This window comes from Zychaea mexicana, assembly GCF_025766255.1.
Source record: "Zychaea mexicana strain RSA 1403 chromosome Unknown BDB00scaffold_32, whole genome shotgun sequence".
Taxonomy (NCBI): domain Eukaryota; kingdom Fungi; phylum Mucoromycota; class Mucoromycetes; order Mucorales; family Lichtheimiaceae; genus Zychaea; species Zychaea mexicana.
In genome coordinates, this window is record NW_026516695.1 from 232818 (window position 1) to 248416 (window position 15599).

The 15599-nt window shown below is 42.7% G+C and overlaps 7 protein-coding genes across 7 annotated transcripts; 3 read left to right on the forward strand and 4 right to left on the reverse strand.

Annotated features, from left to right (window-relative positions):
- Nucleotides 1-697: 697 nt before the first annotated feature.
- On the forward strand, nt 698-1047 carry BDB00DRAFT_762900 (uncharacterized protein; the record flags this gene model as incomplete). The annotated part of the gene is made up of 2 exons (XM_053119360.1): nt 698-807; nt 906-1047. Coding segments are annotated over 2 exons (252 nt in total), but the record flags the coding sequence as incomplete, so codon positions are not given.
- On the forward strand, nt 1000-1900 carry BDB00DRAFT_350783 (uncharacterized protein). The gene has a single exon (XM_053117036.1). The coding sequence runs from the start codon at nt 1108-1110 to the stop codon at nt 1675-1677; it is 570 nt and encodes a 189-aa protein (XP_052980185.1). The 5' UTR covers nt 1000-1107; the 3' UTR covers nt 1678-1900.
- A 28-nt stretch (nt 1901-1928) lies between these two features.
- Nucleotides 1929-3235, reverse strand: BDB00DRAFT_821247 (uncharacterized protein). The gene is made up of 4 exons (XM_053123373.1): nt 2857-3235; nt 2721-2791; nt 2283-2657; nt 1929-2207 (listed from the first exon to the last, which is right to left on the reverse strand). Exons 1-4 carry the CDS (start codon nt 2925-2927, stop codon nt 2089-2091), a joined length of 636 nt encoding a protein of 211 aa, XP_052980186.1. The 5' UTR covers nt 2928-3235; the 3' UTR covers nt 1929-2088.
- BDB00DRAFT_821256 (uncharacterized protein) lies at nt 3085-4045 on the reverse strand. Its single transcript, XM_053123374.1, has one exon. It carries the CDS (start codon nt 3880-3882, stop codon nt 3502-3504), a length of 381 nt encoding a protein of 126 aa, XP_052980187.1. The 5' UTR covers nt 3883-4045; the 3' UTR covers nt 3085-3501.
- A 172-nt stretch (nt 4046-4217) lies between these two features.
- Nucleotides 4218-5414, reverse strand: BDB00DRAFT_928643 (uncharacterized protein). Its single transcript, XM_053128931.1, has 2 exons — nt 4583-5414; nt 4218-4457 (listed from the first exon to the last, which is right to left on the reverse strand). Exons 1-2 carry the CDS (start codon nt 5331-5333, stop codon nt 4366-4368), a joined length of 843 nt encoding a protein of 280 aa, XP_052980188.1. The 5' UTR covers nt 5334-5414; the 3' UTR covers nt 4218-4365.
- A 2742-nt stretch (nt 5415-8156) lies between these two features.
- Nucleotides 8157-9724, forward strand: BDB00DRAFT_821261 (RraA-like protein). The gene is made up of 6 exons (XM_053123375.1): nt 8157-8315; nt 8433-8558; nt 8634-8681; nt 8817-8865; nt 8989-9110; nt 9229-9724. Exons 1-6 carry the CDS (start codon nt 8250-8252, stop codon nt 9502-9504), a joined length of 687 nt encoding a protein of 228 aa, XP_052980189.1. The 5' UTR covers nt 8157-8249; the 3' UTR covers nt 9505-9724.
- A 2424-nt stretch (nt 9725-12148) lies between these two features.
- On the reverse strand, nt 12149-12914 carry BDB00DRAFT_871926 (uncharacterized protein; the record flags this gene model as incomplete). The annotated part of the gene is made up of 2 exons (XM_053126884.1): nt 12149-12822; nt 12908-12914. 2 exons carry the CDS (start codon nt 12912-12914, stop codon nt 12149-12151), a joined length of 681 nt encoding a protein of 226 aa, XP_052980190.1.
- Between the last annotated feature and the right edge of the window lie 2685 nt (nt 12915-15599).

Below are 15599 nucleotides of genomic sequence, written 5' to 3' on the forward strand. Positions count from 1 at the left end.
CTACTGCTGCTGCTGCTGCTACCACCACTGTTTTTCCTTCTGTAAGTCAATTGTCATTTTATTAATACACAGTAGCACCCCTCTTGCTTTAACCTTTTCCTTTTCTCTTCTCTTTCTTTCGCTCTTTCTTTCAAAATTTTCCATCGCGCCCTTTTACTTTTCCTTTTTCTTTTCTCTCCCTTTTACACGCTCTTATGCAGCAGGAGGCCGGGGACAGTCGTTCCAAAAGTGGTCAGTCCCGACCACCTCCGCAACATAATAGTCACTCACGTCGCAGCGGTCGAAAACGCTCAAGACAAAGTAAAGGTGGTATGTAGTACAATCAACCCTTGTCTAGGAAAAAAAAAGATTTTTGCGGGTGTGCTGATATTTTTTTTTTTTTTGCGGTTTAGGATCAGCAGAGTCATCATCTAATAATAAGAGCCATCAGCGTCAACAGCAACAGCAGCAGCAACAGCAGCAGCAGCAGCAGCAGCATGATAAAACCCATAACAGTAACAGCACAGGTGGCGGTGATATGTCAACACGCATGCGATCACTTTCCCTCTCTTCGCCGACATCCACAAACCTAAAAAAAACCAACACCAGCAGCAGCAACACCAGCAGCAGCAGCGGTGGCAGTGGCGATTATCGGCGCCATTCCGAGCCCTGCAGATCACATGTGTCGTCGACATTGTCTTCTTTGGCGGCACAGTCAATGCGCACTACTACTTCAACAGCTACGACGACGGCTACGGGCTCAGAAAAGAAGCAGCGTCTGTACAAGACTGAACTCTGTCGGAACTGGGAGGAACTGGATCACTGCAGGTATGATAACAGCGGATTGCTTTGTTTGTATATGCATTACATATATCACAACAACAACTCCTATACTAAGCCAAGGTGTACATAAAAATAAACAAAAGGTACGGCACAAAGTGCCAGTATGCGCACGGACTAGACGATCTCCGTGACGTTGAGCGACATCCAAAGTACAAGACCCAAGTGTGTCGAACCTATTGTCAAACCGGAACGTGTCCTTACGGTGCTCGCTGCACGTTTCGTCATCAGAATGGCTCAGTCACAATCAACTCTACCGCCGTTCATGCTGCTCCTACTACTATTACTATGTCAATACCCCCGTCTGCAACAACCACAACAACCACTACTACTGCTGCTGCTGCTACTGCAGTCAATATGGCTCCACCATCCCTGTCACCCATTTTATCAGAACACCAGCAGGCTTCATCAACGTCAACAGCGGTGGCTTCTTTGACAACAACAACAACAACAACAATAACACCGACACTGACACCACGACAGCCAACTTGCTCATTCTTGCTGCAGCATCTCCAACACCAAGAACAGCAAAGACAACAAAGACAGCAATCGGCTATTGTGAGTCGACAAAGAGAGCCAAATGACGATCCACTATTATTGCCAACCGATGCAGAAAGCTTGTTGCCGCCGGGCTTGCTTGCCGATGACCCGTCTCCTCCATTATTACCTCCACCGCCACTAGCGCCGCTACAGCCACCACCATCGTCATCGTCGTCGACAATGTCTCAACAGTTCCATCCAACGATAGTAGCATCTTCCTCCACATCGTCCTCCTCCAGACGGGCGTCCCTGATGCTGTTCCCGTGCTATTCATCCGCTTCTTCGTCGGGATCAAGCCTCTGGACTGCAACGCATTAACTTTGCTTCTTTGTCTTTCTATTACTTATTTCCACACATAACTCACAATCACAATCCCATTATAACTATTGCACAGTTTGACACACATTTTTCCTCTCCTCCACTTTGCACATAACTCTATTTTACAGAACATTTGCTTGCGAATCACAACAACAATAACAGCAGCAGCAGCAGCAGCAGCAATTTGTTTCAATAAATAATCTTGAATTTTCGCACACAGTATACACACAGCAACAACAACAATAACACGTCTTTTGCTTTGTGTAATGGATGTGTATTATGTACAGAGAGAGAGAGAGAGAGAGAGAGAGATATGCAATGCATGACGCATGGTGTCAAACTTGATCAAAAGAAAAGAAAACCCCCCCCTTTTCCTTCTCCTCACCCATCAAGAGAACAACCACCCCCCTTTCATTGCGCTGCAGCTGTCACCCGTTTCAACCCTTTCATAAATGCAAACTCTTGATCAAGGTCCTCTTCCTCCCTCTGTGACATCGGTCCATTGATACTGTACATGTTGCTTGGTCGAGCTACAATGCAAGTTGCATGATTAAAAAGATCTCTCAAGTCCATCATGATAGGAGCAGGGGTCCGAAAGAACTTACTCTGTCTTCTCCGCGAGTTCTCATGCCGCGAAGGAGACGCGGCACTCTGCGACCGGTAATCGAGATGTCGTTTCCGCAAGCTGCGTTTTGAGTTACTGACACGATGATACGCGTCCCTAAAGAGCTCCTTGACATCGACTCCATTGTCGCGGTCCTCCCGGACCATTTTCCGACGGTCGTCAATCGCAGCAACAATCATATCGTGCAGGTGCTGTCGCTCGAGGTCGTAGTCCTGCTCAGCCGCATCCACGTCGGTTTCATAACGTCGTTTAAGCCCCGACACGTGGTACTCCATCAAACACTGGGCATTGAAGATCGCCTCTTCACGCTGCTTTTCCAAGTCCGCTATTTCTTCCATAAACGCCTCGTGGGTCCCTGTTACAGTCCATCAGTATAGCAACATACAACACAGGCCCCAAATTTTGTAGTCAAACGTACAACTAATGTGTTCACCTTCTTGTATGCTGCGCAGCTCTTCTTGTAGCGATTGCAGTTTGTTGTGGTAGATACTATGATTCAATACAACAATTAACACGGAACTAAAAAGATAGAAAGGGAGAGAGTAGTGACGTACACTGTGCTATGTTCGAGAAACTCATTGTTCATTGTGGTCAGCAGATCATTGCATTCGCGCAAGCTGCGCATCCTTTTGTTTTGATGTGCTTCCGACAACGACCCGCCCTGGTCATCTGTTATGGGTGTGTTATTTAATAGCCCTGTACACTGAGTACAGATAAAGGTGATTTTTTACCTTGTTGATCCCATTGTGATTCATAATGTGAGTGATACGGGTCATAGTCATACTTGGGTTGATGCTGATGGAACGATGAAGCAGCAGCAGCAGCAGCAGCAGCAGGTGTGGTTGTTGTTGTTGATGATGAGGATGAGGATGATGCTTGTTTCTGCTGCTGCTGCTGCTGTTGTTTTGATTGTTGTACGTGTTGCTGTGATACCTGAGGCACTTGTGGCGGGGGTGGTTGTTGCTGTACAAATTGTTGCTGTGACGGCGGAGGTGGAGGCGTTGGTGCATGCCACACAGACGATGGTGCGGGAGGGGTTTGTGGTCGCTGAGGTACTGCTACTGTCGCTGCTGAGGGCGCGTGATGTTGCATCAACTGTGGCTCGTCACGCCACTTGGGAGGCAACGGACGAAACGATGCAGAAGAAGATGAGGTAGACAACGGCGGTTGATGCTGATGCTGATGCTGCTGCTGTTGTATCACTTGTTGTGGATGTGCTGATGGTGGGGGAGGTGGCGGTACTGACGTTGCAGCAGCAGGATGAGGAGGATAATACGGGCGTTGATAGTTATAGTCTGAGCCAGCATACATGTACGGAACAGGAGGAGGTAGCACAGGCGGAGGATGCGGCATGGACGACGACGACGAAGAAGGAGTAGTATTAGTAGTATTAGTAGTAGGAGTAGTAGACGGTGGTGCTGGAGACGAGTGACGTGAATAGTATGGCCGATCGCGAGGAGGTGTGACAGACGAACCGTCATGCCGGTACTGATTGGACATGGAGGCGATGCTCGAGTTGTGAGAAGGAGGAGGTGGAGGCAATCCCGATGGTGGACCGGCAGGAGCGGCCATTCGCGCATCAGCACCGGCCTGAGCAACGATAAAACCAAACTGTGGCAACATATAGAATATGAAAGGGTTGAAACTAGAGAGAAAGAAAGAGAGAGAGAGAGAACGAGAAAGAGAAAGAAGACAAGAAAGAAACAGAGGGTGCGCTTTCAAACGGAAGGAGTTTAGAAGAAGAAGAGAGGGAAAGGAGGGGTCTGTTCTGCTCTGTTAAGTAGCGGTACTTTTTTTTTTATTATTATTTTTCCTTTCAGTTGTCGCGGTGGGGGGGTGGGGGTGGGTGGGAGAGTGAGAGAGACACCAGCACACATCTACACACACACACACACACACAAGAAAACATTGGGGGGTGGGAGGGGGTGCAGGACAGAATGTTTGTGTTACGACGCAATCATCACGGACCATGGTAGTAGTGGTAGTAGTAGTAGTAGTGGCATATCTTTTCTTAGAGTAACGTGCTGCTGCTGCTGCTGCTGCTGCTGGGTAAGGCAGATCGATCAGTCCTCTTCATCATGCTTATTTTCACTATACAAATGCTTGCCTCTTTGTTGGAACGACGTCATGCCGCGACCACTGCCAACGACGCCCACTACAGATGCACAGATGATGATGTGTCATAGACATTACACACACGCGGGGATTGCTTAGCATATCATCACAACAACAACAACAACAACAACAACGACGACGACGAATTGAGTTTGTTTTGCTAACCTTTGCCTTCGGGATTATCTGGCGTCTTGAAGATGCTCTTCTTGTTGATTGGCGTTGCTGCCATTCTCTTTTTCTTCTTTTTGCCATCGGCTCCTGACGCAAAATTAAGCCACGCGTTCTTCTTGACCTCCACCTCTGACACCTTTTTCTTCTGCTGCGACTTGTCCTTTCTGCCCCTTTTCGCCGGTGGTTGTTCTTGCTGCTCTTGCTGTTGCTGCTCTTGTAATTCCTCCTCTGCTGCTGCTGCTGCTGCTGCTGCAGCAGTACTAGATGACCCAACGCCTTCAAAAATACCTTGTCGCTTCTTGCTGTCCAGTGCCTTCACGTCCTCTGCCTTTACCATTTCGGTCTCTGCATATCCTCGAAAGGACACTGAAAATACTTGATCCGCTCCACCGATCGCTGTAATCGTCGCTCGATAAAACTGTCCATCGCCCGACCATCGTGCCATGACATCTTGACCTACTGAGAATTGATGGGTCTTTAACACGGGTGTCGGTGACACTGTAACTGTGCTCTTCCCTCCTTGTTTTTTCTCAAGTCCTTGTTGAGATGACGACTGTGGAGAAATCGGTGTTTTTGGACTCTGTGTTGTCGATTTCTTTTGTTGCTGCTCAAGTTGTTGCGTCAATGCAATCAGCTCTTTCAGATCTTGTTGCAATTTTTTAAATTCTTCGTTTTCTGGATCTTTGGATAATGCAAGTTCAACTTGCTCCAATTGGTACAGATAGGATTCGCTGTCGTCGCTCATTGTATGAATGGGAGAGGGGCTAATTTATGGTATTATAGGGTGCAAAAGCAAAAGTTACGAAGAGAAAGGGAACTGAAAAAGACCGCCAGTAGGTGGAAATGACTTGCGTTTCAAATTTGGATTTGATGCGCTGTGCTTCGTGTGTGTGTGTGTGTGTGTGACACCCTGAGGATGATCCGCTCCTCTAGATTCGTCCCTTTGTTTGACACCAGAGGCCACCGTAACTATACAACGAACTCTAAATCACCACCTACTATCCATACAGTAGCGCGTGCCAACGAATTATATAAAATGTGACATGTTGCCGAACATGCCATCTAAGGACCTCTTCTAGAACAGCAACATACTACTTGGCTGTCAAAAAATGAAAGTTTGTTCGAGTATGATGTGCAAACTTAAAAGGGGTATGAGTGCTTGCATATTTATGTGAGCGATAATGGGGCTACTATTCTTGACAGATCTGCAATAATTTCAATCTCGTTTATCAAGTATAGTAAAAGCTTCGGTTACCCATTAGTAGATGAAGATTTTGGTTTTTACTGTTTCTAGAAGACTGTTGACCTACGCCAATAGACATTGCGGCCACTTTCCTTACGGTTCGTGCAGATACGTTATATATAAAGAATATATGCAAGAACTTAATAAACCCCCTCACCTGGTCAGGAGGAAAAAGTTAAGCCAGTGTAGTAGTGCATGTGTGATGAGGTCTGTGCAAGGTTCTTACAAGTAGAATAAAACAATGACAGAGGAAAGGAGGATATATAGTCGGAACACTTTGATCGTGCTCTGATGGCAATGTTACCCATACGTATCTAAACGACAACCACGAACAATGTGCCAAGCCTTTTAAAAATATATCTATCGATCTCATATGCCTGACGGATCAGGTATTTTTTGCCTACGGACCTGGACCGACAACCTATGGCGGCCCCGATAAAAATATCAGGCACAGGAGGATATATGGAGCGTGGGCCTAAACCGTGCCACCGACCAATACAAGCGTGTATTTGGGCCATTTAAATCTGATATAGCTGTACTGTTGTTTTTGACATGCTAGAAAGCCATTAGTACTGGTGACGTTGAATATAAGTATTAATGATATCGAAGGTCTGCCCGGCCACTAAAAATCTCTTCTTTTTGTTAGTATAAAAGAAACATATATATATATATATATATAGCCGATTTGTGTACAGTGGTATGCTACCATCCGGCTTACTCGGCTGATCTTATATGCTTGCCAGTAATTATTGGTCTTTTGAGTCAATAACTTTGCCAACCAACGACCAATAAGACCTAAACTATGTAGGCGAGGCTCGTTGGAGCCTGGGAGAGCTGGGTGGTGCAAGACGAAGCATGATCAACCAACTTGTGGCGTTGTAGAGTGGGCTGAACATGATCACGTAAAAGATTTGCAACAGTATCTGTATCGGCTTTTTAGTATGATTAGAAACTTCTTCGCCACTGTTGAAGCTTCCATTCAGATGCACTTTATGTTCAGTTCTTGCTTCAAAAATAGAAGCAAGAAGACTACTTGTGCGTTTCGTAATTTCACAGATGCAGTGTCAATAACCTTATCCTCAAAGTTTTTGTTTGCGGTTATAAAGTGAATGAAATCATTAATGTTTATGCTGTTATTTTTAATAAAGCAATCTGTAAGCTGCTTTTGTTTGCTGAGGAGATGTAGCTGCATTCTGAACAATAGTTTGGGCTCACTTGATTGTATCTACCTACAAATAGGATGACAACAATAAGATCCACATGGAACAATGGGGTTTCCTTCCACGTTTCACCATGTTGCCATATATATATACATGGACGCGTTGCTTTAGTTAAAATAACTCATGACCACCACAATTATATGGTTTGTGGCCCGTATCCTAATTATGGGTAATGCTGCAGCATATCCGTATTGAATCGCACGTTCTTATAGCATAGCATTTTAACTTGAAAAATGGGTTTATCATATATGCAGAGCCTCATCGCTTCAGGTAGCACGACTCGACAGCTGCTTTGGATTTAGCGTTATTGAAACATTGCGACTCACTACTACTAACCCAACTCTGCGATGGTCACCACTGTGTAAAAGAACAACATAAGTCTGACCTTGGCGACCTTTTCTTGGATCGATAATTCAACACCTATAAATATACAACAAAGTCCATCTGGCGATGCAGTTCTTCATACATATGCTTCAACAACTGTTGTGCTGTGCATCAGCAACATCATCCAGTATAAAAAATATATAGTACCAGAACCAAGAAACTGCATTTTGGGGGGTGGGGGAAACGGAGGACAGTTTTGTTGTCATCACACCTATAGAAACGGGCTGTTTTAAAGTATCACAAGTTCCATTTGCTAATAAACAGAAACATCATACTCGGCAAAACGTTTGAAACAACAGCTATCTATTAACGGGAAAAGACAAACTACAACTTGTTATGTATCATTTTGATTTGATGAGTAGTAGCAGCACTTCTTTGGGGCCACGAGATTGCCGTCTGTAGCGTTGTTCTCCTTGCCGTTGCTATTTTGCATGCAAGCTGTGCCCCTGTGCGATGACCTGGATCCTTTCACGTTATCAAAGACAATGCTTTGCAGTAGAAGTATGTTTTCAGGATTCTGCTGTTTGCAGCTATGTGTCTATCTTCTGTAGACATATTAAAGTATTATTTCACAGTGCTAGTCAAAGACAATCATATCAACACACTACTACTACTACTACTTCTACTACTACTTCTACTACTGCAGCATGAATATGAGTAAGATTCCAGCTTAATTCACGTGCAATGATCCGGAAACTTTCGGCGTTTCTGCAGATTTGGCGTTTTTCCTTCTTCGTGGAACTCATCTCAAAAGACACGTACACATATCTATCCTTCCATATTGCATAAATACTCAAGTCTTTGAAACCAAGTCATGTCAGTAGCAGTAGCAGTAGCAGCCGCGACCTTGAATGCCTTGAAGCAGTTTTCTTCTTGTGAGGTATATGAATCTCAAGCTTCTTTGGAGAAATGACCACGCGCCGAGTCAATTCGTATTGTATTCAGAAACTCACTCTGACAATGCGGGGTGTGTTGGGTTATGCTGTACGCAAACTAGATTGCAGATGCCCTTCTCAAACTAGGACAACGACCTTGGGGAGGATACATTCCAGATATTGAAATGTGGTCTCCTCGTTACTGCGATGGCGATACTCGTATTGTTGGTCCTGCGTTTACAGTCAAAGTAAATTATTATTTGATAAAACCAAACCAACAAAAAAAACAGAGCGAGTAATAAGTAAGAAAAATATATATGCAGATGGTTGAACGATCCAACACGACTGCTCCAAGTCCACCCGAGCACTTTGTAAGTTCTTTGATTATCACAGTAACGAGTCTTATGTTTTGTTATCATTGTGATGATCCCTTGAACGTTGTCTCTTTTTCTTTTATCACTATCTCTTGTTCTTATAAGTGGAAGTTTACTGATTGCACATTATAGGCAGATGCTGCTCCGGAAAACAGTGTTATGGTTATCTCGGCACCCAAAGGTAAAATAAGTAACCAGAGGGACAAAGGGAGGCGGCGAAAGGGCACACACACATGAAAGTAAGGAACATTAAGGATGGAAAAAACAAAGGCTAAAGATACACAACATAACAACCTGTACATAGATGTGAAGGGTGCTTGTTGGGGAGGCCTGATGTCCGCTCGTGCAAAGGCGAAGAATGTTAAAGGGGTGGTGATTGATGGCCGCGTCCGGGACTTGCGTGAGCATCGATCGATGGAATATCCCGTAAGTCGTACTACTATCACTGTTACTATCATCCGTGCTGCGATATCTGAGCGAAAACCCCACAGTTCACAGAGCAAAGAAGAGAATAAACTCTAACGTATACTCCTAATAAACTTAGGTATTTGCTAAATCCCATTCGACATTGCCGCAGAATGCATTTGTTCGACCATCCGAGCTCCAAGTGCCCATCACCATGTCGACCTCACCTGTGGTTGTCACGCCAGGCGATATCATTGTCGCAGATCTGGATGGTGTTATCTGCATCCCCGTCAATCTAGTGGAGGATGTGGTCCAAAGTTGCACAAAATACGTTGCAATTGATGATAAATGTATGGAAGCGTTGCAACAAGGTTACGGCGTCAAGGAGACATTTGCTAAATACAGAGGAACATGAAGAGAGCATACACATATATAAAAAATTAAAATAACAGTAATAAAAAAAGATAGCATTCTCTTTCGGCTATTGCCATCTTTGGCAATAGCTAGAATATATTGTTAACGATACATTTTAGATCTAGAAATGCCATTGGAAGAAGATTCTGCAGGCATGCGCCGACATTGGAACGCGGAGCGAGAAGGGAGAAAACACACTAAAGAGATAGAGAAGAGAGGAACGGGACGGAGGTTGAGGAACTAGAGAACACATACGACAACGACGGGATCATAGCTGCAATTTTTATAGCAAACAAACAAAACAACACTCTGTTATTCTATTTTTTTTCTATGGTGCATACGATACAGCTATTATGCAGGAAGACGCCGAGATCGCTCAATGCTCCCTATATCGCATAGCACCTTGAGAGATCGACTTCTTTTCCATTTTTTAAAATACTCTCTTCTTCTACTATATATGTACCTTGCGCCGATATGAACAACATATGTCTGTCCAATATCTATCGGAGCCGATCCTTATAAAAAACACAGAAACTCCTAATACTGGCTGGCTATTTTATGCTCAACAACAAACTACAAACTTACATTCAACAAAACAACACTTCCCCTCTCCCCTCATGTTCTTTCTCTCTCTTTTTTCCCTGATAGCTCAAGATGATCTTGAGCTCTATGTAGGACAACAGCACTGCTACTTGAAAAAGGTAACAAATGAAGCAAACAAGGGTCAAATTATCGGAACAACTCCTTTCTTTTTCTATTTTCCCTCCCTCCCCTCACCCCCCACCCCGAGAAAGAGGAAAATAAAAACAACTTTTCGGGATTGTGTGCATGAAATGATCACTTGTTTATACACTTGGATGACACGTTGCAGTATGTCTTTATGTATCGTCTTTTTTTAATCACGATGATGATGATGATTGATGCTGAAACATTATCATCAGTACTTCATTGGACAATCTCGATGATGAACTTTTAAGGATGAAGGTGTTGATGACGAGGCTGGGTGCTCCTTAAGTTTACACATTCTTTATGTTGCGTGATATATTCCAACATTATGCTACTAAGCTACTATATGCTATGTCTGAAATCTTTCAAGGTAGTACTCTATTTGGGGCTAAAATTTATATTCTATCTGATATGGCTGCATGTGTTGCCACAGCAGTTTACGGCCATATTCATCAAAGATGGAAAGACATAATAATAGGAGAGAACGAGTTCCGTGTGACATGTTTTTCTTTTTAGCTCACATGTAATTGAAGGTTGCGATAAACGTTCTAAACTTGGCAGCAGGATACTCGATAATCGTGGACGACAGCAACGTCGTAAGATAATCGCCAATTCGGCAGAATCAGGAAATATGTTCTTTGTGTATAGATGATCAGGATGCCGAATTGAACTTTAGTATAATGTGTCATGGTTGGCTAGAGTATCTAATAGTAGTAGCAGATTGATTAACATAGAGAGAAGTGATTGACTTTATATATCATTGATGGAACAGACATGTCCGAGTTAGATAGGGTTCTGGCTGCTGTTGTTGGTGCGTTATCAAATAACAAACAGTAATAATCTTTGTTTGTTTGTTGTTGTTATTGTTGATCTAGTACAATGCTGAATGGGGAGTCAACTTTCTTTAAGGTTTCTTCTTCAGCTCCTCCCCCAAAAAACTTCCTCCTCTACTCTCTATTTTTCTCTCGTGTCATCAATCTCTTGTCCTTTCCCCCAAACAGATAGGTAATTAGAATTAAGAGTATATTACTAGATACTACACACACCAGCTCGGAACTGTATCACAAATTTGGGCAATTATACATTCTTCACACATCATGCAACTTTATATTATTCCCTAAATGTGCGTTCATGTGCGTATGCAAGAAATCATGTTACTGTAAAGACTGGAAAGGCGCAATTTTTTTTGAGTTCATTTTGTTATTGATTGAAGATCATTTGAATTGTTGCTACACGTTGCGCACACATGTACACTCATGTATGAATATTACGAGAAAAACAATGATGTTACCCATGAAGAAGATGATTGATACGATGGTTATTGATGTTGAATCTTTGAACTTTTTTCTTTTTTTTTATATTCAAACGAGCGAAACTGGACTAAGACTGGAAATTAGTAGAAAAAGAAAATTGAGGCATAATTTTGAGTTTCTTTTTTTTGCGTAGAAAAAGAGTTGTTGTTAAATGAGAGAGTGCAGAAGAGGGATTATTAAGAGTAAATTTACATTAGATTCCATATAGACCTCTTTTGAATAAAAACAAAAAGAAAAAAAATATGCGCTGATTACTATCTACAAGAAGCGGGTTGGGAAATAAAAACGTCAGGGTCACGGTCAACCAGACCCCAACAACATGAGAGAGAATGAAGTGGATGGATATGATAGAAGAAAAGAAATAGAGTCCCAAAAGAATGATGAATGATTATAAGAGAATTGTTAAAAGGGTTGGGGATTGAATTGCATTTGATTTGAGCGAGCGAGAGTGAGTGAATTGCAGAAGAAAGTTGAAATGAAACTATGCATGCACGTTTCATATAAAAAATAGAATAGAGGAGAACCAAGAAATGAGAGTGATGATGAATGAATGAATGATGGATGGATGAAATGATTATAGACTGATAGAATAAGTAGAATATTAAGTTAGATTTGGTAATATGAACATGGGCGTGGCTCCATCCACAGGGTCGATGGACGGCTTAACGAAGCAAATGCCGAAGGGGTTCGTACAAGATCATAGTCGCCATAGTAACGAGCATCGTTGTTGCTATGGTTACCAGTAGCGATGTTGTTGTTGTTAGTCGACAGTGGCGGGGTTGTCGGTAACCAAGGCGAAGAAGCAAGGGGCGGAGATGGCGATGGCGTAAAGAAGGTTCGCGTTGAGCAGGAAACGATGGATGCGCGACGCGACGAAGGAGGCGTCAATGGCTTGTACTTTGCAGATACGATGGATGATCGCTTGCGCGACTTGCGAATGCCTTGAAGTGTTCGGTATCGGTTAAAGCATGTCGCTCGCTTGCGGTGTGGCAACTGGCCAGAGATCTGGCCCCAGGTCAGGCCCCTGGCAACACCTTCACAAATAACTGCATCCTCGTATTCTGAGAAACGGCTTCGTGGTTTGCCGTAATTGTTAGCGACGGCGTTTGCATCAGAGCTGCTGCTATCACCGTAGTAATGAGGATGTTGATGTTGCTGCAGATAGTGTACGTCCTCTGCATGGAATGGCGACAAGGGCGGTGAAAGTAGTCGATGCTCTTCTTCGTAGATGGTGGGCGTACAAGTGTTGTTGGGTGCAGTGGGATTCAAAATATCAGCGACTGTACACCAAACAAACAAAGAAACTATAAGTCAGATCGTTCTTTTCCTCGATTCCGCCTCAAGCGCATAATAGATGATACTTACTGTTCATTGTGTGTGTGTGTGTGTGTGTTTGAGTATGTGTTTGGAAAAATAGAAAAGTGGAAAGTGTAAAGTAGTAAAGTAGTAAAGTAGTAGAGTGAGAGTGAGAGAAGAGATAATTGGAGGGAAAGATAATACTATTGTCTTTTTGTCGTCCTGAAATTGGCCTGCTTTATATACTTTGGCTCGGAAGGGACAGGGATTGTTTTTTGGGGTACAAAATATACTTTATTTACATACATGCACAATTGTATAAATACTCTATATATCCACACACATACATACATACACATATAAGCACGTCCACGCACATATTCACGATGTGATAAACATAGTCTTGACATCAATTTTCCGTTTCTTCGTCTTCCGTGCAGTCGGTGGACTCTTGTCCATCAAAAGCATAAACAACAACACGCCCAATTCACCATTTGTTTTTGCTGTTTTGTTGTTGTTGTTGCCTTTCACGATATATGCTAGAGCTGCATGAGAACCCTATCACTCATTTATTTTACTTTGGTGTATGTGGGCTTGCCTGCTGCACCACAATATCTCTCCTCTTTTTCTCTCTATCTCTAATATGTAGGGTTTGAGTGGGGGAAGGGTAAAAAAAAAAGATAATAATCATCGAGGGGGTGTGTGAAGCGGAAGAGGGGTGGGGGTGGGTGGTGGAAAAAAAGAGAATTATCGACCTCCGGAATGTTTCTGTGCGCAACAAACCGGGCTCGTTCTGCTTCACTGCATTTACTGGCTCGTTTCTACTTTTAAAGGGAGAGATCATATGCAAAGAGAGTATAGCCTGGGAGGCGGACCGAGAGATTGAACTGGAATTATAGAGGGAGGGGTTATAGTAGAAGGGATTCGCCGGATCTACTCTAGCTAGTAGTAGGAGGTGTGCACGGAAAGGGGAGGTTTACGATTTGGTAAAAAAAAAAAACTTTGCTGTACATACAATAGTAAGGTATGTGTGATACGGGTCAAGTAGATCATCACTGCTCTACATAATCATGCTACTATTACTGCTACTACTATTATTACTAAATTATTCTACTTTATTTTTCTCTCGCTCTCCAAGATTTTCCAGATCGTGGCAAGATACAAGCATATAGTATATTAATAATAAAGGGGATTCCGATGACTCACACACTCACCTACATTATTCAATAATACCAAAACGCGCTTGGCCTTTTTTTTATGTGTTTAGGTTTTTAATAATGATGTCGCCCAAAAGAAAAAAACCCATGCGTGACACGGATGTTTGGTCAGACAAAAAAAAAGGATGCATGTAATCTACCGCCTTGCTGCTGACAAAACATGTAATGCATGTATGTACGTGTGCGTATTATGTATGGACGAGGGTCCTTTTTTTGTGTATGTTCTCTTTGTGCTCCACACATACAACGCAAAGAGCAGTTATGCAAGGAACCTGCAAAAAAGGAGTAGTATGTGGGGGTATTGCAATGTTCAATGTATTGCACACACTGAAAGAGATAGAGACCGAGAAGGAAACGATGTGGGTGGATATAATAGCCAGTAAGAACAGATGGATCTTTAAACATGATGCTGATGACGATGCTGATGATGTAAAGCTGTAGTACTTGTTGCTATTGCGACATTTTCCACATTAATTTCCAAACAACTTGCTCCCTTTTGAGTTCCCAAATAGCTTTTTCATAGGAGACAAGACAGAGATTCATACGTACACCATCAGTTGTAGCAGTAGATAGAATTAGAGCAGGCGTAACACACACCATACATGATTGATATAATCTGTTATCGAGAACCAATGTGGCATGTATGATTCTGATATTTTATTTTTGTTGCTCCATAACACAAATTAGGAGGATCTACTTATTATGGACAAGCCTTAATATGTACAACACCACGATACAAGATTGCTCTGAAGGTTCTACAAGGTTTCATCTGCGCTTTGCTGGCATATAAACTTCTACACTGTGTGCCGTCAAGCAAGAGAGAGATAGAGGCTTCCGTCATTTATCGATGTCACTGTGCAACAAAACAGGATAAGTAACGGGATCAGAAAAAAATAATAATAGAAATAATAACGTAACGCCCTAGTCGGAATCAAAATGAAAAACAGTTTCGAATGACAATATAACCTACATGTTTACTAACTCTAAATGTTGAACAACATAGTGTTTCCGCCCGATCATATTTCAAAAGGAAAAAAACAACAAAATACAAACAGCATGCACCGTAAACACAAACAAGAAAAACTTTTGTATTTTTCAGATGAGCTTACCGCCCGTTCTAGTAGTATCACCAGCGGATAAGCAAGTGGCTAACGACAACAACACATAGCACATTCAATACACCGCAACTGGTATGCCCTTGCGAAATAAGGCTTTTTGTGCCTCTATCCTAAAAACGGCAAAGAGGCGATATCTCTCTTTGCAGATATAGAAAATAAATGTACTGGCTATTCGGGAGCGTTTCGAATTTAGCTCATCGAGATCAATTACGTCTCTTATGTACTATGTATGATATTGTATATAAGGTTCGGTCAGCCACTGCTAAATATTAGGCACGTTTAGCAAATGAGATCGGATGCATGTGCGCATGCTTCTTGGCTTGCCCTCTCCTCTCTGAATATGTTGCGGTCTAGAAGAAAAAAAAACGCCTCACAACTTTATATATTACGCCGTTAGTCGTAATTGCATCATTTAAGCAAGTGAGA

What these genes read in the sequence shown, in the direction of transcription:
- BDB00DRAFT_350783 (XM_053117036.1), top strand. Translation starts at nt 1,108, where the DNA reads ATGTCAATACCCCCGTCTGCAACAACCACAACAACCACTACTACTGCT.
- BDB00DRAFT_821247 (XM_053123373.1), bottom strand. Translation starts at nt 2,927, where the DNA reads ATGCGCAGCTTGCGCGAATGCAATGATCTGCTGACCACAATGAACAAT. An exon ending in TTTCTCGAACATAGCACAGT is followed by an intron (nt 2,792 to 2,856) that starts GTACGTCACTAC and finishes ATTGAATCATAG; the next exon opens with TATCTACCACAACAAACTGC. An exon ending in AGAAGGTGAACACATTAGTT is followed by an intron (nt 2,658 to 2,720) that starts GTACGTTTGACT and finishes GGACTGTAACAG; the next exon opens with GGACCCACGAGGCGTTTATG.
- BDB00DRAFT_821256 (XM_053123374.1), bottom strand. Translation starts at nt 3,882, where the DNA reads ATGCGCGAATGGCCGCTCCTGCCGGTCCACCATCGGGATTGCCTCCAC.
- BDB00DRAFT_928643 (XM_053128931.1), bottom strand. Translation starts at nt 5,333, where the DNA reads ATGAGCGACGACAGCGAATCCTATCTGTACCAATTGGAGCAAGTTGAA. An exon ending in AGATAATCCCGAAGGCAAAG is followed by an intron (nt 4,458 to 4,582) that starts GTTAGCAAAACA and finishes GTGCATCTGTAG; the next exon opens with TGGGCGTCGTTGGCAGTGGT.
- BDB00DRAFT_821261 (XM_053123375.1), top strand. Translation starts at nt 8,250, where the DNA reads ATGTCAGTAGCAGTAGCAGTAGCAGCCGCGACCTTGAATGCCTTGAAG. An exon ending in AGCAGTTTTCTTCTTGTGAG is followed by an intron (nt 8,316 to 8,432) that starts GTATATGAATCT and finishes TACGCAAACTAG; the next exon opens with ATTGCAGATGCCCTTCTCAA. An exon ending in CAAGTCCACCCGAGCACTTT is followed by an intron (nt 8,682 to 8,816) that starts GTAAGTTCTTTG and finishes TGCACATTATAG; the next exon opens with GCAGATGCTGCTCCGGAAAA.